The sequence below is a fragment of the Balaenoptera acutorostrata genome, chromosome 3 (assembly GCF_949987535.1).
Source record: "Balaenoptera acutorostrata chromosome 3, mBalAcu1.1, whole genome shotgun sequence".
Classification (NCBI taxonomy): domain Eukaryota; kingdom Metazoa; phylum Chordata; class Mammalia; order Artiodactyla; family Balaenopteridae; genus Balaenoptera; species Balaenoptera acutorostrata.
This window is the reverse complement of record NC_080066.1, coordinates 144,352,531-144,379,738: the sequence shown is the minus strand read 5'-3', so window position 1 is coordinate 144,379,738 and position 27,208 is coordinate 144,352,531. Positions and strand designations below refer to the sequence as shown.

Here is a 27,208-nt window from a genome sequence, read left to right as displayed (position 1 = left end):
ATAGCCCCTGGGTTCCTGGGTCCAGGGTCTCCAAAGACTCTCCCTTCAAGAGAGAGCCTGGGGGCATCTTTTCCCCTGAACGAGGCCAGCATGAGGGACAGTCATTCTGGAGCTAGGTAAGAGGAAGTCAGTGGCATGCAGCCCCACTGACAGTGAGGCTAAGAGTTCCCAGACAGAAGGGTGATGCATTCAGTGGCAGGCTTGGGGCAAAGGCACTCTCCCCCGCCCCTCACCTGACTGGTGTGAGGCACACTTGTGCCTGGAATCTTCTCTTAAGCCTTGTCTCTTAGCTCTCCTTCTGTCTTCTTCCTCTCCCTGTTCTTCCCCTCCCTTGTCCCTCAGCTGGCAGGGAAATGGTTTTCTCTCTTGCTGAGGGCAAGGGATTACGCTGGTGCCTTGTTTGGGGTGGCAAAGTCAGGCAGCCACCTCCCCGCAGGGTCTGCCTTCCCCGACAGTTTGTTTTGGGATTTCTCGGGGTGACCTCCTGCCACATCCCACGTGAGCTCCACACATCCTGTCCCTTACATCCTGGTTTCCTGCAGGGGGAGGGGCTGGGGTCCTTCCTGGGACTTGAGCTTGGTAACCAGAGCTAACATGGCTCCAGGGATTGGGTATCTGCCTTGGGTTTCAGATGTATTAAGTTGTTCCTGTGGTGGCGTCTCATTGCTGATGAAAAGGCTCAGGTCACGCTGGCTGCCGGGCCTCTGGGCTGCGGTTGATCACGGTGATAACATTTGGCACCCAGAAGAGTCCTGTTTCCACTTGAAGCATGTGGCACTGGGCGGGCAGGCAAGCTGGCACCTGACATTAACCCATGAGGTGCTGGCTCACCAACAGGCACACCTAGCTTTGCCAGAATTTAGGGTGTAGCCAGACGCTGGGGGCTATGGGGCTCCCATGGTGGGTGGCATTTTCACTTTTTGTTGAAACACTCCAGCTTAGTGTGGCTGTCTCCTCTCTCTGCACCACTCTGCTTCCTCTTCCTAACATGAGCTCCCTCCTACTTTCTAGAGCTCTTTCTATTCCCTAAGCCATGACCCTAATCTCATCCCCCCCATAGGAGATAGCTTTTTCAGCTAAGATTTAATGAAGCTCTTTGTGCCAGGCTCTGTGTTATGGGTTTTGTAGCTTATCTCATAATCCTCACAAAAATTCTCTGACATCAGGGATTGCCATCCCCATTTTACAAGTGAGGAAACTAAGGCAAAGAGAAGTTAAGTAGCTTTCCCAAGACCACACAGGCAATTAGTGGTAAAGGCAGGATTGGAACCAAACTCTGACCTCACAATTGTGTTGTTAATGACCTCGCCACTCTGTTTCTTCTTCTTTTTTTTTTTAAACATCCTTATTGGAGTATAACTGCTCTACAATGGTGCACTAGCTTCTGCTGTATAACAAAGTGAATCAGCCATACGTATACACATATCCCCATATCCCCTCCCTCTTGCGTCTCCCTCCCACCCTCCCTATCCCACCCCTCTAGGTGGTCACAAAGCACGGAGCTGATCTCCCTGTGCTATGCAGCTGCTTCCTACCAGCCATCCATTCTACATTTGGTAGTGTATATATGGCCATGCCACTCTCTCACCTTGTCCCAGCCCACCCCTCCCCCTCCCCCTCCCCGTGTCCTCAAGCCACTCTGTTTCTTGAGCTGCACTCCCTCCATGCTTTCCAGGGTTTTCTTTGGAGGCAGACAGTGATGGGAAGCAGTGCCGTTCCCCTGGATGTGCCCTGTTCCCTTCTTTCCATGGTCTTCACAGGCCCTCCACTGTGGACTGGGCCAGTAGCTAGGAGCTGAGGGAGTGCCAGTGCCGTCTCCCCTGCCCTGTCCCTCTGTCCCCAGCCCCAGTACCTAAGGCCTCGTCTTCTTGACTTTCTGCTCCCGGGGCTCTAAGGTCTCCAAGAACCTCTACCGGAGTGATGTGGAGGTAGCTGCTTGTTCCTTCACACCTGGGTGTCCCCTGTGCCCGGGAAAGGAAGCCGGTCCTCCTGAAGGGATGCTGACGTGGCGCTGTGCAAGGCGATGCATCTGGGCTTAGTGAAATCATGAGCTCTCAGAGAGCAAGGGGCTCCCTGATAATAGGTTATGGTGGGCTTGCTCCATGTGTACCCACTACTAGACGCCTTGTTATACCAGAACAGGGGTGGGGAAGGCAGGGGCGGGACACAAAAGGCAGTAAGAGTCTGCAGCCTCGGAGGGTTGGGAAGCCACTGATCAAGTGAGGTGCCCTGGGTAGGTTTTAAGAAACCTGTTTGCAGTTCTGGCTGAGCCATAGGGTGTGGGAAGGGAGTAAGTTACTTGGCTTCTCTGTACCTCACGGTAATAATCCCTGCCCCTACCTCCTTCATAGGGCTGGCATGAGAACCAAGGGCTCTGGATCCCCTAGCCAGGGCGTGTGCTATAATGCTTAGCAGTATCATGAGCCGTGCGTGTGTTCTACCTAGAGATGGGCTAGACAGTGATTTTCAAACGTTAGTGTGCCTTAGATGTAGTAGGTCTGGGTGGGCCCATTTGCATTTTCCAACAGGCTCCCCGGTGACGTGGATGCTGCCGGTCTCCGGATGAGCAAGGGTAGTGGAGTAGCAAGGGACTAGACTGTGCAATCCTTCCCACATCAAGGGTGCTCTGGGTTTGTTTTCCTGGCTCCTCCCCAAGAAGCCTTTATTTAGCAAAGGGAAGGTAGGAGTGAGAGGACTATCTTCTACCTATGAGGAGCTGCACATATATTATCTAATTTATATCCCACACCAACCCTTAGGAGGCCACTGGTATTCTCATTCTATGGACAAGCAAACTGAGGCTCAGAGAAGTTGAGAGTTCCCCAAAGCCACACAGCAAGTACCAGAATCAGGATTCAGACCCGGGTCTTTCTGACTCCAGTGCCAATGGATAGCTCTTCCACTAAATTAGAACCCTCAAACTTTCCTCTATCTAAAAAATCACCCGTGGTCCTGTTAAAAATACAGGTTTCAGGGCCTCACTCTCAAATTCTGATTCATTAGGTCTAGAAAGTCAAAGTAGTATCTTTTTTTTTTTTTTAATCACCCCAGGTAATTCTAAAGCTGAGCATCTGCAAAGTACACCTTGAGAATCAGAGAACTCCCATGCTGCCTCACTTGACACTTCACATGCAAAGTCTCAGTCCAGATGGAACACCCAAACTTTGGCATGTACTAGAATCACCTGGAGAACTTGTTAAAACCAGATTCCTAGCCACCTCCACCCCTACCCCTGCCCAGAGTTTTGGATTCTGTAGATCTGAGGCGAGGCCCAATAACTGGCATTTCTAACAAGCCCTGACTGAGGCTGGTGCTGATGCCGCAGGTCCGGGGACCACACTTTGAGAACCACTGTCCTTAGAAGCCTGCTGTCAAAAGTGTGATCCAGGGACCAGTAATATCAGCCTCACCCAGAGGCTTGTGCAGCCTGTTAGGCCGCATCTCACACCGACTCAATCAGAATCTGCATTTTAACATGGTCCCCACATGATTTGCATCCACTTTAAAGTTTGAGAAGTGCTGCCTTAGAGGAGCCAGGATGAGAACACACCAGGGGTGGAGACAGATGAAGAATCTCTCTTCTTCCTGAAGAGTCTGAAGGTGCAACAGAGAGGGGCGAAACTATTAGGATAGGATGTACACCTAGAGGGGGCTGATGACAGCTGAGAGGTGAGACTTGGAAAGGACAGAGGACTCTGCCCCGGGGAAGGTGGAGACGACAGGACATTCTGAGGAAATGAGGTGGGCCTCACAGCAAGGCTTCATCAGGCAGCTGTCACTTTGCCCTTAAGACAGTGGACAGGGTGTTCTCTTTCAGCAGTAGTGGTAGGGAGAGGGTGGACTGGGACTGAGCCCTTCAGCAGGGAAGACAGTGGCTGTGAGGAACGTGGTGGGTGAACCACCTGGAATAAACAGCTTCTGAGCAGCGGTGAGGGCCGGCGGAGGTGAGAAAGTGTGAGTCTCTAGGCGACTAAACAAGGCCAGTCTTTTGACTTTGCCCTGCAGTGCTCAGCAGTGGAAAAACACCAACAGCCACGCAGGGACAGGGAAGGGGCCACGGATGGGCACAGGTCACGGCAGGCCAGGGCTGACTGGTAGAGGGACACCGTGGAAGGTGCAGGGTGTGTGGGAGCAGAGTAGAGCAATAGATTCCACTAGAAGATCTTTGGGCTGTTAATCTTTCAATTGAAAAAGGAGGGGAGTGGGTGGGAGCGGAAGATCCCTCAGAAGGCATAGACTTTCTATGTTTCTTCCTTAGTGCCGGTGAAGAGCCAATACTGATGCATTTTATTTCTCAGAGATGTTACAACAAATTTTATCGGTGGTCAGGAAGGTCTAGGTTGCAAGACGGTGGTGGGGAGGTGCCATGAGCCGCCAGAATTCCCCAGCCTTGGTCCCTGGCTACACAGCTAAGAAGCGAGGGAAGAGGGGAGAAGGAATCCAAGCCCAGCGCTCACTCCCAGGGCGGCTCCCTGTCTTCTTGTCAGCCCTGCCTCTCCTAAGACCTGCCTTCATTGTCAGGGAAAGCTCCCTGGTGTTGGGGGCTCCTCCCCCAGCTGAGCCCTTCTCCAGAGAGAAACAGAAAAGCGTAGGTAAGGCCTCTCTGCCTGGTTAACACACTATTCTCCTCTCATTCCCCCAAGAAACAGTGCAAGGGCTCTGCCATCAAACAGGCCTCTGCTACTTGCTGTGCCAACCTTGGGCTAGTTATCTTACCTCCCTGGGCCTTTGTTTCCTGTCTAATAAGCTCTGTAAGGGCAAGGACCATCTGTTTTTTTGGCCACTTAGTCTGCATCTAGCACTGTGCAGGGCACAAAGTAAGTTCCCATAGAAGTTTGTGGAATAAAGGATATAGATTCCTCTCTCTCACCAGCTCCCCACCCTTGTGACCACTTTGCACAAGGTGCTGTCCTTTGACTGGGCTTGCTGGGCTGGTACGAGGATGAGCTGGCTTTATTATAAAATGAACAGAATCACTGATTCTCCTGGGAAGAAGGCACTGTACCAGGAAAGAACAAAGGTTTCTTGATTCCCTTCTATGCTGGGTGTTGGGGAGAAGAAATATTTTTTTTAATATTTATTTATTTAGGCTGCACCAAGTCTTAGTTGTGGCATGCAGGATCTTTAGTTGTGGCATGCGAACTCTTAGCTTTGGCGTGCGGGATCTAGTTCCCTAACCAGGGATCGAACCCAGGCCCCCTGCATTGGGAGCGTGGAGTCTTACCCACTGGACCACCAGGGAAGTCCCGAGAAGCAAATTCTTGACAACTGCTTGTCTAGGGAGGGGGTGAGCACGCTACTGCCCCCCACCAAGGCCAGGGGCCCCTCTCCTTCTTTCTCCCTCCTCTTTTTTTTTACTTTCTTGGCACCCTCGGTAGAATGGCTGCCAGACGTTACCCATTTGGAAAAGTACAGCTCAATAGATATGAATCAGCTTGGGCAGGTGAAAAATGATTCACTTCCAAGCAAGTTGATTTAGTTCAGGTTGTCCCATCTGAATCTTTTTCTCCCTTTTAATTAAATGATGATTGGTCTCAGTGGTGAGAGGGAAGAGCCTGAATTTAATGTCTGTGTTTGTGGAAAGCTGGGGACAATGTGGATAAGGGGGGAAGTATTCCTGTTGGCAAAGAACTAATACCGGCGTGGAATGGCAGGGGCGCTGGGGATTCTGGCACCTTTGGGGCTGTGCTGTGCAGCCTGGGGACTACGGGCCAGAACTCTGCCTTCACCCTGTTTCTCACCTGAACACTGGTTAATGGTGCCCATTCCTGACTTGTCTCCAGGGAGTGCACGAGGACTGCAGCTTAATTAACTTCCTAGACACAGCTCTTGAATCACTGGGCACAGTGCCTGGCACAGTTAGGGCTGGGGGGAGGTGCCTCATCACTGCTGTCACTCAGATTCAAGCCTGCATGCGGCTGGTGGTGCTGACTTCTCCTGCTGCAAAATTCCCCAGATACGTTTCTGCGCTGGACTGGTTTGCCAAATCCCTTACGTTTCCTGTGTCTTGTGGCAGCTCAGCTCCTCAAGCCCCTGGGCAGATGAGCCTGAGAACCCTGACTGTCTACCCTCCCTCCCCCAACGACATGCTGTGCCACTGCCTCTTCATGTGGTCACTGGCAGTGACCCAGGAGCACCCATGTAGACCAGGGCTGTACTTGGTATAGGGATAGCTGTGACCGACTGAATGTCCACCAGGTGCCAGGCACTGTATCTCATTTGGTTTTCTCAGTGACCCTCTGAAATGATTGGTAATGTCCCCATTTTACTGATGAGAAAATGGAGGCTCAGAGGTGCCCAAGGTCATAGCTATGAGTTAAGTGGCCAGAGTTAGGATTCAAGCACAGGCCTGACATTGAAGCCCATGCTCCTTCTAGTAAACAACAATGCCTCCTCTGGTAAAAGGGCCTAGTCAGCAACAGATGCACTAGGCCGTCTCCTTGGTGGGCCTTTGCTAGGAGCCGAGGGCTTAATACACACTGTGGGGCTGAAACAGTCCTCCTCTCTCGCCAGGGTCTCTGTGCCTTCCCCACATTCACGACGGCACCATAACCCCCCTCCTGGTTGCTAATAAGGCAGAGAGAGAATAAACCCAGGCAAATGAGGTGGACTGCTATTCCTAGGGATTAGAGTTCCAGGAGGGATAAATACAAGTGGTTCTCTGCAGAAGTATAAATAAGGAAGACTTTACACGGGAGTAGAGTGAGACACGTTTTGGGGCTAAGTAAGGCAGCAACTGAGTGGATTCCCCCATATTCACTTCCCGTGTGCCACAGGCCCTTTACTCCTGGCAACTCGCAGCTCAAGGAGGAAGGGAAGCCCCATTCAAAGCCCTGGACACTCCCTGAGGGTCAGTTTTTGGTTCAAGAAGGCCTTTACCTTGTGCCATCTTTCTGCCAAATTAAACCAAAAGGAGACCCTCAGGTATGAGTGCCCTGGGCCATACTTCAGTTCTCAGCGGGTATCCTTCCTTTCTTTTTTTTTAAATTTATTTATGTTATTTTTTGTTGCTGAGCACGGGCTTTCTCTAGTTGTGGCGAGCGGGGGCTACGCTTCGTTGTGGTGCATGGGCTTCTCATTGCGGTGGCTTCTCTTGTTGCGAAGCACGGGCTCTAGGCGCGTGGGCTTCAGTAGTTGTGGCATGTGGGCTCGGTAGTTGTGGCTCACGGGCTCTAGAGCGCAGGCTCAGTAGTTGTGCCACACGGGCTTAGTTGCTCTGCGGCATGTGGGATCTTCCCGGGCCAGGGCTCGAACCCATGTCCCCTGTATTAGCAGGCGGATTCTTAACCACTGTGCCACCAGGGAAGCCCCCTTCCTAACTTTCTTGCTCACTTCCTTTCCCCAGGTGTTGACTTTAAGATGAAGACCATAGAGGTAGACGGCATCAAAGTGCGGATACAGATTTGGTGAGTTGGGTAGGAGGAGAGGACCTGGGGCTCTCCCTAGCTGCCACTGCCATGTGTAAAATCCCAAGGCTTCATCTGGAGTAACTGGCAACCTCTTCGATGGAGAGAAGCAGAAGTCTCAAAGCCCACCTCCTGCTCCCATGAGCCTTAATCTCTCATCTCTGCGGCTCCCGAGATCTTAGTTCCCCGACCAGGGATTAAATCCAGGCCCTTGGCACTGAAAGCGTGGAGTCCTAACCACCGAACCGCCAGGGAGTTCCCTCTCATCTCTTTCTTAAGAAACTTATGGGACTGACCGCAAGTCACCAAAAAGCAAGAATTAGAAGGAATTGGCAAACTGAGCACTGCGGGTTTGTCTTCGAATAAAACTTTTCCCTTGGGCCGTGCTGCCCTGCACAGCACTGAGGTAGGATTCCAAGGAGGGAGGGCTACGCCCCATCCTTACGGTGGGAGTTCCTGGTCGGGGTTCCTCACGACAGCACAGTGCAGTTCCCATAAGTAGCCACAGGGGGCCGCTATGGCTCTCTGGCCTGTTGCTCCTGGAAGCATTGCCTTTCCAGCATTTGGAGCGGCCTCCCAATTTCAGAGTGGTATGGGCATTGCCTGCAGAGGTCCCAGAGGGACTGGAGATGGAGCAGTCCCACCAGTCTGGCCACAATGGCCAAATCCTAGAGACAGTTATTCAAGACCCAGTTATGGTTGTGGCTCCTAGTGCAGATACAGTTGACAAGGACCCACAAGCCCTGTCAGCACCTATGACCAGCCCTCTCTGCTGCAGAGTCAGATACGTTTGGATGCCCTTGGGGACCAAAGCTCCACTGATTTTTCACCCTGCAGCTCTCCAGTTTCTCCTGCAAAGGCACAGGGTCTCCCAGCTCCCGTTCCTCCCCTCCCCACCTGCTTCCATGGTCCCTGCTCTTCTGAAGGGCTGGCTTTCTATTGCAGGGACACAGCGGGTCAGGAGAGATATCAGACCATCACAAAGCAGTACTATCGACGGGCCCAGGTGAGCCGCTATTTTCAGGGTTTAGAGGTGGGATGCTGCCACCCACACTCCTGGCTCTGGGCGTTTGAGATATTTGTGCCACTCATCCCCAAATGGGCCCTCGGATTGCTGCTGGGGAGTGAGGGGGGTGGGCTCAGGGCGGTCTTTCAGTCGTTCGCTGATCATTCATTCATCAGCTACTCTCTGAGCACTCACTACTGGCAGGTCCCCACCCTCACCCTCAACTTCCACCCTCCTCCCCGGGCCAAAGACCACATCAAAGTCTTGGTGCCTTTCTGCCTCAGAGAGCTCTGTGATGAGCCTAGGAAGCAACAGCTTTGGGGGTCTGAGAGAGAAGGAGACTTTTCTGGGTGCTGAGGGATCTTCATTGTGCTAAGCAGGAGAAGGGAGATTGGGACCCAGCATTTAAGGTACCACACCCGATTCTGACCCCATGACTGTGCACTGTCTCTGTGTGCATGTACCTGCCCCATCTCTCTCTCCTTCTCTCTCTCAGGGAATATTTTTAGTCTACGACATTAGCAGCGAGCGCTCTTACCAGCACATCATGAAGTGGGTCAGTGATGTGGATGAGGTAGGATGTGCTGCCTCACTCTTGGGGGTGGGGAAGGGCACCTCAGGGGGGAAGGCAAAGTGAAGGCCACATGGGAAGGGCTGAAGCTATCAGGGTTGGTGAGCAAACACTACCAGGAACCCTTGCCTTCTGCAGCCCCGGATCAAGACCTCTGGGTGAGTAAGACATGAGGAAGAAGCCCAAGCAGCCATGCCCTCCATACTCTGTACCCTGCCAGGCCGCCATGGCTGTGTCTTCCCCTGAAATGAATTAGGACAGAGCCTACGCTGTGAACAGCTTCCTTCCTGAAATGTCAGGACCAGGTGGAATTGCGAGACTGGGGTTCCAGTCCTGGCTTTGCCACCACAGTTGTGGAGCCCTGGGCAAGCCATTTGAACTCTGAGTCCCCAGTTCTTCATCTGTGGCGTGAGGGGCTGGACTTAAGTCCAATGTCCTTTCCAGTTGCCCAACCCGAGGAAGCATCAGTGTCTTCTACCCTAAACAGTCCCCGTGACATCCCTCTGGGACCCCTGGGGTCAGCCATGGTACTTGGGGAAGCCTGGCATCTGCACCCAGTCAGCCCACTCTGTCCCTAGGGCTCTTAACTTTGCTGCTGGTGTGGAAGCCAGTGTAGGCTATATGGGTGGGGAGATTGGGGGAAAGGCAGCACTCACTGGCAGTTCTGTCTGTCCTTTGTCCCTAGTATGCACCAGAAGGTGTCCAGAAGATCCTTATAGGGAATAAGGCTGATGAAGAGCAGAAACGGCAGGTGGGAAGAGAGCAAGGGCAGCAGGTAAGTGGGAGTGAGCTGGTTGAATCCATCCCTTGGGTTTTTGGCTGGCTTCCTGGGCCAGGCCTGAGAACTGGGACCCAGGGTTCTATCACCATCATCAGACACCCCCCTACCTCCACAGTAGCCTAAGGCACTGGCTGAATTGCCATCCTTGAGAGTTTGTTTTCTGTCCTTTAGGACAGTGATTTGGGGTCCATCCTGAAACAAAGACCTGTCCCAGCTCCAAGGCCCCCAAAGCAGGATAACCTCTGCCTAAGAGCCCACCCTGGTTAGTGTGGAGGAGGGACTTCAAGTCGCTCCCTTCTCCTCTAGCAGTATCCAGGCATAGCTTCTGTCCTACAGTCATCCCACCTCTCCACACCCACCCCCTGTCCTCCTTACACTTGAAAAGAGGTAGGAAGGGAAATGAAGGCATGAAGGGCCCACATTCGGAGAAGCCATGGCGGCAGAGAGGGTAGGAGGATGGTTTTGAGGGAATGTCCAAGCACACAGGGAGACCGTCCTCCCAGAGAACAGAAAGAAAGATGGGTACCACTGAGGCCAGAGTCATCCACTTACTCTGAGGGCCTCAAGAGTTTTTCTCTCCCTCTTCAGTCAATAGCATCCCATTAGCACTTGAAATAAAATTGTTTTTTAGTATAAAAAATAATACATGGTCATTGAAAATTTTGAAAATAGAGGCCAACTCCTACTAGAATATTCGTATTTGTTGAGTACTGTATGTGTGGCCCTGTGCTAAGCAAGTGCTTACAGATGCATGACCCCATTTAACCCTTCCACAGCCTTGGTTGATAGATGCTGTCATCCCCTTTGAACAGATGACAAAGCTGGGGCTTAGAGGGAAGAAGTAACTTGTCTAAGGTCATACGCTCTTAAGTGACAGCACTGGTATTCCAGCCTGGGTCTGTTTGACCTCAAAACCCATGTTTTTCATTAGTTTGTCACAATAATTTTGTGTCTCTGGCTCCTGACACGTGATGGGTGTGTGTTGGGTGTATGTGTGTGCCTGTGTGTAGGTGGGGAGCGGTGGTGCATTTGTGGAGCATCTTCTCCCATTCTCTGCTAGCCTGTGTCTTAGGAAGTCCTAGTCTCATCTGAGAAGTTGTCTACTCTGAGAAACTGTCACGACACAGCACGGGCCCTGAGTGCAGTGGCAGGAAGGATGCACCAGGTGCTGTGGGCACCTCCCTTCCCTTAGCGACTCCCTTTCAGGAATGTTCTTCTCTTGCAGCTGGCTAAAGAGTATGGCATGGACTTCTATGAAACAAGTGCCTGCACCAACCTCAACATTAAAGAGGTGAGTCCCGTCTCTTGAGCTGAGTCCAGCGAGGCGGGGAGGCGAGAGGACGAGGCAGCAGAGCAGCTGAGAGCAGATGAGCCCCACCCAGGGCGGGCAGCCACAGGGGTGCCGGGAAGAGGGGAGACCTGGACTAATTGCGCTCCTTGCTCTCCCAGTCCTTCACGCGCCTGACCGAGCTGGTGCTGCAGGCCCACAGGAAGGAGCTGGAAGATCTGCGGACACCCGCCAGCAATGAGCTGGCCCTGGCGGAGCTGGAGGAGGATGAGGGCAAACCTGAGGGCCCGGAGAACTCTTCGAAAACCTGCTGGTGCTGAGCATCTTGCGTGGAGCGCCCCCGCCCCGCACAGTCCCCTCTCCCCGCAGGAGGGCTGCGGGCACACAGGGAGCCTGGGCTTTGCCCCGCTTCTCTTCTCCTTCGGGTGACCCTGTGGAATCTCGGCCGCTGCTCCTCCCCCTGCCTGGCTCCGGGGAGCAGCTCCTCTGTCCTGTCCGAGCAGCCTCGCCCCCCTCCCCCCGCCTTCCCCCCGGGATGGCCCCCTCCAGCCTGTTTCCCCAGCCACAGGCCTGCCTCGAGCCCCTGATGTGCTACGAGCACCGCCTCACTACCCTGAGGTCCCAGACGATGGCCCAGTCTGGAGTCAAGGCCACTGGAGGTTCCTTCTCTCTCAGTGCATCTGGTCTCCTCTCCGCTTCTCCTCGCTTCTTCCCACCTCTCTTTCTGTCCCTTCCCCTCAGCTGTGTTCCTATCAGAGCCCTCCCCCCGCCCCCCACGTGTCCCGTGTGGCTGCTGGTACAGCACCTTTCAATTCCTCCCTTTTTGCCGGGCCTAGGGAGTGGACTCAGGCTCAGGGGCACGTTCCCTGCTCTGCTCCGGGAGAAGCCCCACCCCGCTTTGTGGGAAATTCTCCCTGTCCTCTCCTCCCCACCGTCCCTTCTTGTGCCATGGGCCTGCCTCCCCGGTGACCGGGGAAAGAGGAACGGCAAGAGAGGAAGGAAGGCCCAAACTGGTGGTCCCCATGCCTGGGGCTGTCCTTCCCTCCGTCCCCAGCTTCCGCTGCACTTGGCTGCCTGCCCTCCTGCCTCTTGGGGGAACTGAGCTTCAGAGAAGAAAAAAAAATGATGAGGGGTGGCAGGGATAAAAAGCCACCTCCATTCTCTACCTGCCATGCAGCGTGTGCGCTATTTCTCCCTGCCCCCGGGCTCCCGAATTTAAAGATGTGGACCAAGGCCTGAGGGCACTGCAGGGGCAAGGAGAGCCCTGGGGCCAACCACACACTCCGGGAAGGGGAGTGTTTGGAAGTGAAGGACCAGCTCCTATATATCAGGTTAAGAGCTGGGACAGCAGTTTGCAAACCAGAGGGGAATTCGGCAGCAGCAGGGATTCCTGGGCCCCATCTTCCATTTCTTATGTAAGATGGGCATCTCCCCACCACCCTGGCAGGTGAGAGGTGACAGAACCACGCTGGTGGTCTTTCACCGAGCCCAGCCTTCCGCTCTCAAGGTTTTCCCGAGACCCAAAGTTTGTGGGAGAAGGGCAGGGAGCTCATGAGCAAAAAGCAGGCAAGCCCTGGGTAGGAACGCTCGGTGCTGTTCCCTTCAGCCTTCAAGACCAAGTGCTCATCTTGTTCCTCTAGCTCCTGACTCAGAGGCTTGAGGGTTTGCCAACGGCACTGTGGCTACAGGTGGAGGGAAGCGGACTCCCTCCTCCAGGGCCCTTTGTTTCAGGAAGAAGTTTCTTTAACCCCTTATGGTCCAAGAGTCGTTTGCAGGAGGCCCTTTAAGGAGGGAACAAGTCAGTTACCAGCCCTAGTAGGGTTCCTCCCCACCTTCCCAAGATGGGAGAAGCCTAGGGAGGAAGATCGGTCTTAAGCTGCAGTGCATGGCTGGCACTGGAGTGAAAACAAAACTGGGCATCGAACATTCACTAATTAAGGACTAAAATCCAGGACACACACACGTGAAGGATTAAGAGCCCCACTTCCTTACTCCTCTGAAAAAATGGGTGGGGGATGAAATCGCCAAACCTTTCCTCTGACTCTTATCAAATCAGGAGAGGGCGGGAGAGGGTAGCTCAGGATGAAGGAATGGGGGATGGGTTATCGTAGTGGAAGGAAAAGGAAGGCAGGAATAGTTATAAATCGTCGGCTAATGAGAAATGTAAAGAGCTGACTCTTTAGGACGAAGTCACGACCACAGCTGAGGATGTTTCCTTGAGGACTAACTAACTCCTCAGGTATTCAAACATGCAGCATCACTCTGGGGTGGGGAGGTCAGCAGTGCCAACCCTCGGTGTGCCCTTAGCCAGGGACTCGAGGGAGGGGAAGTTATACTGGCCATTGGCTCCAACCTGTGGTCAGTGTTGCTGCTTTCCCTGAAGATCTGGCTGAGCACCATTGCCTTTCTCTCCTAGCCCCCTTGGGGAAGAGGGACTATATTTTTACTGTACCCTAGGGGTTCTGGAAGGGAAAACTTGGGATTGGGATTCTATGGCCTGAGAAGCCCCATCCATAAGGGCCACAGCTGGAGAGAGGTATGGGGCAGGAGGGGGGGTTGGGATTTTAGGGTGCAGCTATGCTCATGAGGTACCAGAATCAGCCTCTCACCCCTAAACTTCTCCAGTCCCGGAGGTAGCCTGGGACCTGGCCTTAGACTGTTGAGCAGGTGCGCCTGCCTGTTGGCTCCTCACCACCTTTGCACCTGTTGTCTTGAGGCTCGGCACAGCCCCAGGCTCTCCACCTGCTCCTGAGCCCCACCATCTCCCTGTGACGGGTAAACTTCGTGTGCTGTGTTTTGGGTCCAGGATATGAATTGTGAGCAGGGTTCATCTATTTTAAACACAGATGTTTACAAAATAAAGAATATTTCAAGTCACAGGTGTGACTGCCTGTGTGAATCCCTGGGAGTAGATCTCACTGGGACCCTGGCAGTTCAGGGGGAGGGAGAGAGGCAGTGCTGGTAGAAGAGGTTACAGAATCCTAAAGCAACAGCAGAAGAATGACAATGGAAACAGCAAACGTCTTCCGCTTGGTGCCTCTCCTAATGCCACCTGCAGGGGAGCCCCAAGCAAAGCCCCCATTGCTCGGCAGTGGGCTCCCATTGCGGAAATAAGATTGAGTAGAGTCATTGGGGAGATGCTGAATATCTATGTCTGAGGGTGTCTTTAAAACCAAGAAGGTTCTCATCTGCTTGGAATGTAACAGAAACAGGTCTTCCTGAAGGCATGAGGTGGGATTAGGTAATCTTTCAGAAGTTCATCCTAGCCCTGTGTTTGGATACCCCAAGGGAACAAGGCAGTCTAGAATCTTGGGGTCTGGGGACTGTTGAATACTATACTCTGGGGTCCGGAGTTGATGGAAGAGGCAGAGAATGTTTGGAAGTAAAGATAAAATGGAAGAAAGGAAGGAGTAAAACAAGGCAGGGCAACGGTAGCCTAAGATCTTAACCTGCATTTTCCAATTTACAGAGAACTTGTAATGCTTTATCTCCTTTATTGGAACAATCAGACAATCACGGCTGTGTGAGATAAGGAAGGTGATTATCTTTATCCAAGTTCGAGAGATAAGGAAACAGGTGCCTAGGGGCCCCAAGGAACAGTGGCAGAGTCAAGGCTTAAAAGGAACAACCAGAATTGAAATCTCCAGAGGAGAAAGCTTGGCATCTCTACTTAGAAAAATCTCTACATGCAATTCTCATTTGCAGCCAGAATTGAGAACCATTGACCTAGGCTTTCTGGCTACTAAGCCAGTGAAGTTTCCAGAACATCTACTGTCCCTGTGGAAAGCCATGTTAGTGCATGTACAAAGTTACAAGCTTCTGGAAAGTAGGCCAGTTTGAGGTAAAGCTGGAAACAAAGAGGTATTTTAGGAGAGCTTCATCAATTGTATTCAATCGTGAAAGGGGAGAAGCTGGGTGACTCAAGGTGTCCTAGGTTGCCCCTGGAGAAAAGGGATGTTGTGTACCTAAGGAAGACGGCACCTCCACTCCTCAGTTCAGGAACTTCCATGGTCTTCCTGGAGAGGGGTCCCAGAAGGGCAGCCAGTAAGAGGCATCTGGAAGCCCAGAGAGTACTAGGGAAGTGGTAGGCATGCAAGTGAATCTGGCAAGTTCATGTTAAGAGTTTAGCCCATTATCAAGGCCAAGTTCTTGACTCAGTGGCTTAGGAGGCGTTTATTTGCTTTTTCTAGCAACTCCACCCAGCCTCAGCAGGGGACACACTTCTCTCTGCGTTTCCTGCCACCTCTTCTAGTGGCAAAAGATTCCATTCCCACTTAGGTAATGGAGGCTTTTTTGTAGGGAACAGCCAGTTAAGATGTATGGATTCCCGTGTTGCTATAAACAGCCATGAACAGGCTACAGAACAGAAAACCTGGGTACTTCCTGGAAAGTACTTCCTCCATCTTCTCAACAAATCAGATTCTCAAGACCAGCTGCTCCCCACCCTGGCTCACTCTTTGTTCTAGGAGACAGTTCCCAATGGACACACCTGTGAAAACCTCTCTAGTAAACAACTGCATTGTTATTGAAATTTCGCTCTAAAATCCCAAAGCCAGGTAAAGCCTGATAGCCAGCTTTAATGATGGAGAAATCCAGGCATTAAAAACAAAAAACAAAAAAACAAAGAAAACCCCCCTGATTTCTTGCATTGGTGGGTGTTTGGAAGAATGAAGTGAAGCATTAGGTCTTTTTAGTTTCTGTGGGCTTCCAGTGCTGTGCTCCCATGATAGCTCTTAGCAGGTCCCCAGATGTCCTGCAACACATTGCATGCTGGTGTTGAAAACATCGCGAGTGGCCTAGCTGGGTCTAGAACCGTAGCAGCTTTGACTCCCTGCACACTTCCTCCTGTGGGGAATGACCAGCACAGCCCCCCTGAGGAGTCTCTGGGACTGAGTCTTTGTCTGATAAGAGGTAGGGGTATCCATCCCCTCTGAGTTTACCCACCTGCTCTGTGACTCCGCTCTGTTATCCCAGCCACAGCCAACTGCATCCTCATGACCCTGTGGAGGTGGGGGGTGGGGTATTAGAGGAGATGGTACAGCACAGGGGCAAGGGCAGATGTGCTCTCCAGGACAAGTACCGTCACCCACTGAGAGACTTTTCAAGACAAACACAGCTTCCCCTCTTCAGATTGGTGCAAGCTGAGGCACTGAAAGCCATTATTTTAGAAAACCACACACCGTACTCCTAACGGTCCCTTTGATTTTGTGCTTGTGGAAAGTAACAGCCAGAGAGAGAAATGTGAACAGTAACATGTATATTTTAGTTGTAGTCTGAGTCAAGGGGACATGCGCCCAATCCTCTTCCTCATCCTTCAGCCCTCGGCAGACCCTGACCTCTCAATTGCACAATTCAGAGCTCGGCACTCAGCAGGCACTCAATAACTGTCTGTGCCAAGTGAGAACAATTTCCTGGGGCAAGTAGGAGTCAATCTCGCATCCCTCCCTGCCTTTTTTCCTCCCCGTCCAACCTTTGGGGCTCTGGTTTCCTGCAAGCAGTGAATTATTCATGTCTGCTCAGAGATATCACATTGGCCCTTCGTAGGTTGCCAACCGGGTGGAGCAGGGAGGTGGCTTTGTTAAGAGTCTGTAAATAGGAGCGACCTCCTTGTTCAAACAGCACTTACAGGTAGGTGACTGTTTTTGCTAAGTCATCCTGGGGATGCTCAAAGTCCCATTGTGATATCCTTCCTGGCTCCTCCTTCCTCCCCGCCCCTTTAACAGACCCTTAAGTGGGCTCACACTGCTCTGCCGCTCACTCTGCACTCCCACCATGGCTTACATTGCCAAGTCCTTCTACGACCTCAGTGCTATCAGCCTGGATGGGGAGAAGGTAGATTTCAACACATTCCGAGGCAGGGCAGTGCTGATTGAGAACGTGGCCTCGCTCTGAGGCACAACCACCCGGGACTTCACCCAACTCAACGAGCTGCAATGCCGCTTTCCCAGACGCCTGGTGGTTCTTGGCTTCCCTTGCAACCAATTTGGACATCAGGTGAGACGTTCCTGGTATTGTACCCAAGGAGCTGGGTTGCTGCAGCTCCAGTGGGCTAAAGAGAGGGGGAGGACGACTCTGTGTGTTGGAGTGTCTTGAATCATGGGGTATGTTTTGTTAATCTAGGTTTTTAGGTGCATGCGAGTACCAGGGAGAAGTCAGTATGATTCTGTCTGTGATAGAACACCAAACGTATGGATTTTTATGGTTTCTTGTCTTCCCACTACACTCCATGAGGGCTGGTACCAGGTCTGTTTTTCTCTCCATTGTGTCCTCAGTGCCTGGGTATAGAAGGCACTCATTAAATGTTTGTTGAATGAATGACTGGAGGAAATATAAGATCAATAATCAAACTAGGTTTGAACTGACTCAGGAGACCTTCATTTTCACTAGATTTGCTTCTGCTATCTAATACCTCTGTGCCCCAGGAAGAGTCACTCAATTTTTCTGTTTTGGTTTCCTCTTCTATAAACTAGGGATAATACCACTTATCTGATAGGATTATTATGAGGTTGTGGGGATAAGAGCTACAAAAGTAACTTGAAAAGTATAGAGTAATATGCAAATACAGGCAACTTTACTATTTAGATTGAAAGGTTTTGTTTGTTTAAAATCAGCCAAGTGGAGAGTGAATGTGGGGGAAGGCAAAAGGGTTTGCAAAGTGTATGTGTCTCCTCTGGGCATCACACGTACCTCTCTGTCCCTGATTAATGGGTCAAGTTGTTATAGATCTTCAGCCCGCACACCTCAAGTTATTTTTTAGGGATTCTTATATTTTCACTTAGGATTTTAATAGCACAAGCAGGCAGAATGTCCTCCAATTATAATCCCTTGGGTTCAGTTCACAGTGGCATTAAGGCAAGGAAGAGATTATCAGCGATATAGGCAGGAAGGCTGAAATGTCATTGGCTGTGACTAACCTGAGCCCAAACCATGAGTGCTCTCACTGTTCCTTCCCTGCCTCAGTTCTGTTTCTAGGCTTGGCCAGGGCAAGAGAGACAGAAAGGGTAAAACCTCTTCAGAGGTGTCTCTCTGGCCCTAGAGATGCCTCCTTCCATCACTTCAGGCCAGCCAGTTGCTGGAGGGAATCTGTAACCTACCAGTAGCCAGCAGGCCTTTTGATTAGGAGATAAGATGTCTAATAGCCATCAACTCTGGGCTCAAGATGTCATGATGGCCTGGAACTGACTGTACTAATTGGTTCTAGTAGGTCAGAGGCACGAACTTCTTCCCCTGAGGGAGATATATGACTCTTAGACTTGGCGGATGGGGGTGGAAAATAAGGGTTTCCATGGGTCTTTGAGGGCTGTCAGGGGTGGGGAATGCTAAGTGGGGATAGGACAGTGCTGGCAGCGGGGAGGAAAGACAGGCAACAGGTTGAGATCTAAAGCATCCTAGCTGAGTACAGCAAGTGAGCGTGAGGTGCAGGAAGCTAAGTGAAAGGAACGATAATTACACATTCACAACTTTTGGTCCTTAAGCACTTATTTCCTTAACTTCCCCTTCCCTATTCCAGAACACTAAACCTTCAATCCTATTTAATTCATGCCTGTTGGTCACGAAGTAATTCCGTTTACAGTACGTTCATTGTTGTCTCTAACCTACTTTGCCTTTATGGCACCTGAAAACTAGTCTTCCTTGGATGGGGTTTTCCTTCATCAAAGCTTCCTCCTACTTGTACTGCAGATCTAGGACAAGATGAAAGGAAGAAGCTATAAATCCCATTCTTCTAGACCTCAATTTCACCTTTAGTTTGAGGAGCTGAGGAGGGCAGAGGCCAAGGCTAGATTCAACACTCAGAGGTAATTAGAAGAAAGACAGGCAAGACCAGGGCAAAAGGAAAGGGAAGGTGGTGGCAGGGGTGTGTGTGTGTGTGTGTGTGTGTGTGTGTGTGTGTGTGCGTGTGTGTGTGTGTGTGTAGGCATGTATGTGTGGGTGCGTAAGTGGAAGGAGGGTTCTAGGCAGTATGACCTGAGCCTCCTTTCCCTTTCTTTCTACTGCCCAGAACTCAAGGTTCCTTGAAGCTTCAGACAGATACCCTAAGCATTGCTCAGGGTAGATCGGGGAGAGAAGTGACAGCTCAAAAGTGCTAAATCTTTCAGTACAAGAACAGCCAAGCTAGGGTCTGTGAGAACTTTCAGAAATGGCCTAGCAAACCATCAGACAATAGCTGTGAGAGGGAAAACTCCGAGTCAAGAGTAGGGCAAAGCGAATGAAGAAGGAAAGAGAAGCAAGCTGGGGGTGGGGGTACGCGGGGCGGATATACATAATAGAAAGAATGATCCTGGGGAGTACAGGAGGGTGACTTTGTAGATCCTTCATCTCTTGCGTTTCCCAAGCTCTTTGTCTCTTTCCTCCCCCAGGAGAACTGTCAGAATGAGGAGATCCTGAACAGCCTCAAGTACGTCCGCCCTGGGGGTGGATTCCAGCCCACCTTTACCCTTATCCAAAAGTGTGACGTGAATGGTCAGAATGAGCATCCTGTCTTCACCTACCTGAAGGATAAGCTCCCCTACCCTTACGACGACCCATTTTCCCTCATGACCGATCCCAAGTTCATCATTTGGAGCCCTGTGCACCGCTCAGACGTGTCTTGGAACTTTGAGAAGTTCCTCATCGGGCCAGAGGGGGAACCCTTTCGGCGCTACAGCCGCACCTTCCCAACCATCAACATCGAGCCCGACATCAAGCGCCTCCTCAAAGTTGCCATATAAACACCAGCAGATCTCCTACTTCCTGCTGCCCCTGAGTGTCTTTCCTGAGCATTCAGTGTGCCCTCAGGAGACTCTGCTGGGCCCAGGCTTTCCCTTCAGATCAGTTCCCTTCATTGAATAGCCTTGCCTTTCTGGTCTGCCTGCTTCCTTTCCTTCCCCCCAAACTTCTGGTTGGTGATTCAACCTGGGGCTCCAAGACGGCTGGGCTCTGAGCTTTCACAGGATGATGGCACCTTCCTAAACCTGTATGCGAGGTGTCTGAGAAGTGTGAGGGTCCGGAGCCAGCCTGCTGGCTGAGTCCAATAAAGGGCGGGTGTGGAAACGGCCAGACTCTCTGTGTCTCTTCCTTGACCGAGGTGGGAGGGATGGCATAAAACTGCAGGTGGGACTGAGGGGCTGGCAGCACACAAAGGCTGAGGAGAGGGAGGCTCTGATCGAGGGGACACTCCAATTACTGTCTGGAAAGCAGGCTCAGGTCAAGGTCTGGGTGGCAGGCGGAGTTTTGGGAAATGTGAATTGTATTATTACTTTATGGCTCTTCTTCAGAACTGGGGAAAGGAGGTGATAACGAGGAGAAAGGGGAAGAAAAGTGGAGGAAGCACTGGGAAGTTAGTTAGAGGATTCCAGTCAGGAAGATGTCACTCTCACTGTGGGTACTGGGCTGACTAAATGTTACCTGCACCTTGAGAAGCTGAATTTGGTCCACTTTAATGACAGCAAGGGCGTGGAGGGTACAGTTAATGGGAACACAAAGAGTACTTTACCCATTTCCTGATCACCTTGTGGAGTAACGTTTGTTTTGGATCCTTTGTGAGACTGACTCTCCCTCTTTTTTAAAGTTCACATTCCACCCTTGTCTTTCTCACACTCACAAATTCACAAATGCAGGAACAAGACAGACAAGTTTAGGCATGAATGACTGGTTTCACTTCTTTTTCCATGAGGGTGGGGATGTGAGAGGGCCTCCCTTCAGACAGTCAGACTGTTTATAACCCGCCAACACGATAGCTGTTCTCTGTGAGAACAGAGTTCTGCCGAATGGCTCTGAAGGACGGTGCCCCAGAATCCTCACCTAGTACAGGCATACTCAAAAGCACCACCAAGACAAGGTCCTATCATGCTCTAGAAAAGACACCAGCTGACAGGCCACTGCCCTTTGACTTTGTCCCACAAACCTCTTCCTGGAAACTTCTCATTTTGCCCTTCCTTCTTTGACCACTAGATGGAATATTTTACTTCTCTTCATTGAAGCCCTGAAGGGACAGTTCTCCAAACTGGACACACAGCTTGAGAACCCCAATGCTGAGGGGAAAATGCTGAGGGATGTTCCCCGTAACTGTTTTCTAAGCACTTGCATCATTTGAGAAGTAAATGTGGAATAGAGGTTAAGGGTCCCTACTGTCTGACCGTCTACTAAAGCTATGTCATCAGCGGTGCTTTATTTCAAAACGGTAACCTGAGTGGTATAGTGGGAATCCCCTGGCATCCTTCTGCAGACTCTCTGCTAAATTAAGGCCATCCTTAATTTGACTCTTGAGAACTCAAACCCTTCAAGATTCCTACTGTCAGAGCCAAGACCTGGGGTATGGGTTTGTGGGCAGGACCAAGCATTGATTTTAGAGCAATAACTGCAGAGACAAACTGCTTCCCTGAAGAAATAAAATCAGAATTCATGTGGGATGCTAGCATGATTTGTTCATCATCTTTACAGTGCTACTGCCTGTTATGATGTCTAACAGCAGTGCCAGCTATCCTGGATGCTGGTATTATGGCACAGGCAACTTAGGGCCTGATATGCCAGAACAATGTGTTGGGTCTTCCCCATGAGGCTCAAGTTGAGAGAATTATTTAGAGACTCCCAAAGGAATGGGAATTACAGTATAAGTGACTCTGCAGAGAGAATCAGAAAGGGCCTTAATGCTAGGAAGAGGGCTCGTCACTTGGTCAGGGAAATGCTGTTTGCTTCAGAAATGAGAAATTGTTTCCTTTTCTTTATTCCTCATCTTGTTGGTCCCCTTTACCTCCTCAGAAATATCAGCTTATGGTCATAAACAGACAAGGCAAAGCTTAATATAATCACCTACTTTCCTAGATAAACATAATCTTTTAATCAAATTTCCCTAGGGGCACTCAGGAAGTAAGGAGAAGTCCCATAAACAAGCTTTCCCAGAAGTGCTGAGATAATGCTACTCGATTTAGAGGAGGGACAGAAGGAATCATTCCTCTGAGGGCTCTTACAAAAAATATGGCTTGCAATAAGTGATTTAGGGGGCCAAGATACATACAAGACTGAAACTGATGATTATTTCCATGACTATGTTCCCACCGTTGCATCTCCTTAGTTTAAGGAACACTGAGCCAAACCCTTATTGGTGATTTCAAATCTGGTGATTTCTTATAATCACCATCACAACCATCATCCAAATTACCATATACTATACGCCCACACTGCATTAAGTACTTTCTATATGCTAGGTTATTTAATCCTCATACTGACCCTGAGGAATTTTCATCTCTATTTAAAGAGAAGGTAATTGAGCAAGACACTTTTCAGGGACAAAGGGCTAGTGAGGGGCAGAGTTGAAAGTTAAACCCAGGTCAGTCTGACTCCAAAGCTTCTACTATTAACCACAACACAATAGTGCTTCCTTCTGTCTCAGAGTTTCTGCATTAAGACCGCTGACAGCTGCCTGTCCACAACACTGTATGACCTAATGACACTTTCACTTACATTTTATCATTTGATTTTAAAACTCCGTGAAGGAGGCATGATTATGTCTGTTTTTCCATTGAAGAAAACAAGGTACTGATAGAATGACTTGCCCAATGTCCCACCATGAGAAGGTGGCAAAGCTAATTTCAGACCCAGGTCTCTTGATTTCCTTTCTACCCAACCATAGCATATCTCACAATAGAGACTTGTACTACAGTCAAGAAACATACATTTTAAAACTAAGAGCCTCAAATTCAGTCAAGTAACTTAGCTTTGCTCAGGAAACAGAAGAATGAAACCGAAAGGATTCTTGTTACACTGAAATAAAGAACAGTGAATGTATACTTCTTACTGATGACTTACAAGTAACAAACCATATCTGGCTCTTCCTAGACTATATCATATGTCAATTAATTAGTACTGGGAGAACCCAAGATCATTTGAGGAAGACAGAGCTAGCTAAAACAACACAACAGCAAACAGGCTGAGCTTTGAACTCCAAGAGCCTAACCAGGTTGACCCCAGACCTGTACATCATGGAGCAGGTAGAGAAAGAATGAGGTGCTAGGACAAGTTCACGTTCCCCACTACACCTACAGGTGATTTCTTCTTGTATCTCAGAAAGGGAAGCAAAGAAGACCAATGCCTTTGCCTGGTTCCCCTTTACTTAAACAGAGAAATATAGATGCAGTAGAACTGAGTTCAAGAGGTCTTTATTCTATTAGATCCATAAAAGAATTCTAGAAGATGATAAAGTATCGCAAAACACAGTACAATGCTGGTTTAATAATAATGAAATATATGGACAGGATCTTATGTTTAAAATTTTTGTAATATATTGTCTAAAACAGATAATTACACATTCTGCAAGAGATAAGGATATCAGGAGGGGCATATAAAATCATACTCTTGAGCTCCAAATGACTAAGTTGGAAGCATTAGCAAACTCCATGAAGGGACAATTCAGAAGCTATAATGGGCTTAGTGCTGCTATTTAAAGTAATGAAACATTTTCTCTGCTTTCTGGATTCATTTCACCAAACGATTTCCTCAGCAGGTCAGATATAGATTTGCAGAAAGTGGAAAGCATTTTCCAGGAATAAAACAACTGATGCTTAAGGAACAGCTGCCTTAACTTTTCTGCATAATAAATCTCGGTCTGACATGCCTAGATTCCTCAGAGTGCTGTCACTGATATCCTCAACCTCTTCCTAACCTTGCTAGACTCTGATACTTCATGTGTACTGAACACTATTACTGAGGGCATCACTGTACTAACTACGTAACCTGGACTAAGTTACTTAACTTCTTTGTGCCTCAGTTTCTCTGGCTCTAAAACTGGGATAACAATAGTACCTACCCTCATGGAATTGTTAATGAGGATTAAACAACTGCTTAAAAAGGCCTTGGCACATAGTAAGTACTCAGTAAACCTCAGCTATTATCATTATTCCTGTTACAAAACAAAGCTTTTCCCTGATGTCAACAACTTTGCTCACTCAGTTCAGAATGTCTGAGATATGAATAGGAAAAAATTCTGTTTTAATGCCTGACCCTTAAGTTTTGATTTCATAATGAGAAGAACTAACTGAAACCATCTCATTCTGTCTAGAACTTTATATGCCTTCCAAAGCATTTTATATTCATTGTTCATTTGGATCTAATAATACTGTGAAGGAAGTATAACATCAATTTATACTAGTCCAATTTTATAGAAAGGGGACAATAAAGTCCAGAATGACACTTTGCTTAATGGTTATACTGCTACCAAATGGCAGAGGCCTACATGCCAGGTTTTATGACACCCAAGCCAGAATTCTTTCAACTATGCAAGGTAAGATATTCTAAGATCCCTTTGGAGCAATTGAAACCATTCTATTTATATTAACTAAAGTCCACACTTTATTCAGATTTCACTAGTTTTACCAAATGTTCTCTTTCTGGTGCAGGATCTCATTCAGGATACCACATTACATTTAATAGTCATGCTCTTTTTTGGCTGTGAGAGTTCCTCAGACTTCCTTGTCTTTGATGACCTTGACAGTTTTGAGGAGTACTGGTCAGGTATTTTCCTCCATTGGGATTCCTCTCTCAACTGGGATTTGTCTGAAGTTTTTCTCATGATTAGACTGGGGTTACGGGTTTTGGGGAGGAAGACCACAAAGGCAAAGTGTCATTCTCATCACATCATATCAAGAGTAATGCTATCAACGTGGCTCATCATCAATGATGATAATCTTGATCACCAGGCTAGTGTTTGTCAGGTTTCTCAGTGAACTAAAAGTTAAAGTCACTTTTCCCCCTTTCCATACTATACTCTTTGGAAGGAAGTCACTATGCAAACCCATACTTAAGGAGTGAGGAGTATCTACATACATTATTTGAAATTTTTCTGTGTGGGGGATTTGTCTATTCTCTCCAGTATATGTATTTATTTATTCAGTCATTCATTTATATCAGTATGGACTCATGAATATTTATAGTTTGGTTTATAATCCAATACTACTTTATTTTGTTGCTCAAACTGTTCCAACTTTGGTCTCTGGGAGCTCCTTCAGCTGGCTCTTCTGTCCCTTTGACATACTCCCAATCATTGTGATTTTTCGTTTCAGCACTTCGCTTTTTTGTGGCTCAAGATGCTCCAAGCTCACCCTGTGTATTTACTGCCCCAGTCCTAGACTCAGTCATTTCCCCAAGGAGTCCTAATTCCTTTTATTGGAACCAAGATCTGGGCACTAGATGTGCTTTCCATCCTAGTTATTTTTCAGCCACATAGCTGCTAACAAAGATGCTTCATTCTGGCTGCACTGATGTGCACTGGGAACTTTAGCAGAAGAGCTCAGCTCTAGAGAACAGCAATCCCCTAAATTACTTTTTCTTTCTTACTTTTTTTTTTTTTGGCTGTGCCACTCAATTAATGGGATCTTAGTTTCCGGACCAGGGATTGAACCCGGGCCATGGCAGTGAAAGCGCCGAGTCCTAACCGCTGGACCGCCAGGGACGTCCCACTTTTTCTTTCAGAGAATAGGTAAGCCTAAGCAGAAAAAAATAATATGCAAATAACTTCCATTATAAACTAAGTCAGACAAACCATCAGGCTTGCTGTATTGTAAACCAACACAACATTGTGATTACAGAGCTGCAGAAGGATCCTTAGAATAACAGAGTCATTTGTCGGGGGTCGTCAGGGAGAATACTGATCGTATCTTCAGCTTTACCACATAACAGACACAGCATGGTATACTCCTAGAACAAGATAAAGTGCACAATTACCTTGAGGAACTGGGAGAAAGATGCTTCATAACTTTCTCTGGTAAAACTGTTCTCTGTAAATTGTCATGGATATGGTGTCTGTACATTAGATCAAGTTCTTCAACACCTATAAGCAATATCTTAGGCTTAGTCTGTGTATCCCAGAGCCTTTTGTTTACATAAATTGAATACATGCTGACGCTCTATTTACTATGTATACATGAATGTCATCTTGGAAATGCATGGCTATTTCCTGGACTTAGAAAACACACATACTGGGCTTACTTAGTGCTGCTATTTAAAGTAATGAAGCAATTTGAGTGTGGGCCCCTGAGGACAAATTCCTGTTCTTAGATCTGTTCCTTTCTAGAATATTCAACACTAATAAGCATCAGAAATGATTTTTAAAACAACAAAAAAAGGAAAAATATTTCCAAACCCAAAAAGCTATTTTTATCTACCCCAGAAAAAATAAACAATTATGTTAAATCCATTAGTATGTCATGTCTCATATTTAGATAGCTAGTTGTCTAGAATTTGATCTATTTAAGGAGTTTTTTGTTTCTTGGGTTTCACAAATGTCCAGACTGGTGACAGAAGTTATTTTGTTTTAGGCAAAAATCCTTAGGGCAAAGTCCTGTTCTTATAACTGTTCCTTTCTAGAATATTTAATATGGTCATAAACTACAGAAACATATTTCTTTCAAAACTTTTACTCTAAAACTTTTTATCTTCTTTAGGAAAACAAGCATCTATACTAAATCTATTAGTATTTCCACATCTGACTTTGAGATTGTTGGCTGCCTGGAAATTGATCAGTCAAGGCAGTTTGTGTTTCATGGGTCTCTCACTAGAGAGAGGGTCACGGAGATAAACAGTGACTACAGTACAAAGACTCAGAACCAGGCAACTGCCTTTCCATTTCCTACTAGAGAGTTCAGCAGGGAGACCTAGTTGTAGGAGTGGAAAGACTGTTTCTTAAAGACCACATTTAATTTTAAAGTCTATTCTACACACACAGTAGAAACACAGGCTAGAGCTCAGCAAACAAATATGAGTCTCATGAATCAAAAACAAAATTAAAATCTACTCTCTCCAAGGTTTTACTGCTTTCAAATCCTACTTTCACCTACCAGACATTACTAGTAGGATGTCAACCTTTCACTGGAAATGAAGAAAAAAGTAATAAAGTCAAAATGGGAAAATGTGTGAAGCTAGACAACTATTTGAGTTTTCAACCAATCTATCCATTGACAAGTTTTTATTAAGTGCCTAAAGGCTCTGCAATGTGCCAGGTGCACCGGCAGACATGAGAGAAGGCAAGGACAAAGTCTGACCTTGCAAAACTTAAAGTCTAACTTGGGAGAAAGGAAAAACCTAATACATGGTATAATATGGAAAGGCTGCTAAATCAGTAAGACTGATTACACCTGTAATCTTTAATTTATAGGCAGTCTGGAGTCCAAATTTCATTGTAGGTCAA

General features: G+C 48.6%; 3 protein-coding genes across 10 annotated transcripts in view; 2 read left to right on the top strand and 1 right to left on the bottom strand.

The window, feature by feature from the left end:
- Positions 1 to 7,349: 7,349 nt before the first annotated feature.
- Positions 7,350 to 13,929, top strand: RAB15 (RAB15, member RAS oncogene family). 2 transcript variants are annotated; one of them, XM_057544790.1, is made up of 6 exons: positions 7,350 to 7,406; positions 8,352 to 8,412; positions 8,909 to 8,986; positions 9,669 to 9,758; positions 10,990 to 11,055; positions 11,214 to 13,929. In XM_057544790.1, the coding sequence occupies exons 1-6, from the start codon at positions 7,360 to 7,362 to the stop codon at positions 11,370 to 11,372; spliced, it is 501 nt and encodes a 166-aa protein (XP_057400773.1). In that variant the 5' UTR covers positions 7,350 to 7,359; the 3' UTR covers positions 11,373 to 13,929. The 2 variants fall into 2 exon arrangements, with proteins under 2 accessions (XP_057400773.1, XP_057400774.1); XM_057544791.1 differs by lacking the exon at positions 8,909 to 8,986.
- Positions 13,930 to 14,610: 681 nt separating this feature from the next.
- CHURC1 (churchill domain containing 1) overlaps positions 14,611 to 27,208 on the bottom strand; it is a 29,702-nt gene continuing 17,104 nt past the window's right edge. For 3 of the 7 annotated variants that reach the window (XR_009007800.1, XR_009007801.1, XM_007184297.2), the window contains one exon: positions 23,171 to 25,719. Coding sequence is in view for 5 of the 7 variants with exons in the window: in XM_007184297.2 (XP_007184359.1) it covers positions 25,627 to 25,719 (93 nt within the window). In the remaining 2 variants the exon portion in view is untranslated. Of the gene's footprint in view, positions 15,126 to 15,608; positions 15,806 to 15,996; positions 16,053 to 23,170; positions 25,720 to 27,208 lie in introns of those variants that run through there. The other 4 variants (XM_057544788.1, XM_007184292.3, XM_057544789.1 and 1 more) reach the window with 4 other exon arrangements.
- GPX2 (glutathione peroxidase 2) lies at positions 15,975 to 20,085 on the top strand. Its single transcript, XM_007184291.3, has 2 exons — positions 15,975 to 17,046; positions 19,410 to 20,085. Exons 1-2 carry the CDS (start codon positions 16,825 to 16,827, stop codon positions 19,758 to 19,760), a joined length of 573 nt encoding a protein of 190 aa, XP_007184353.2. The 5' UTR covers positions 15,975 to 16,824; the 3' UTR covers positions 19,761 to 20,085.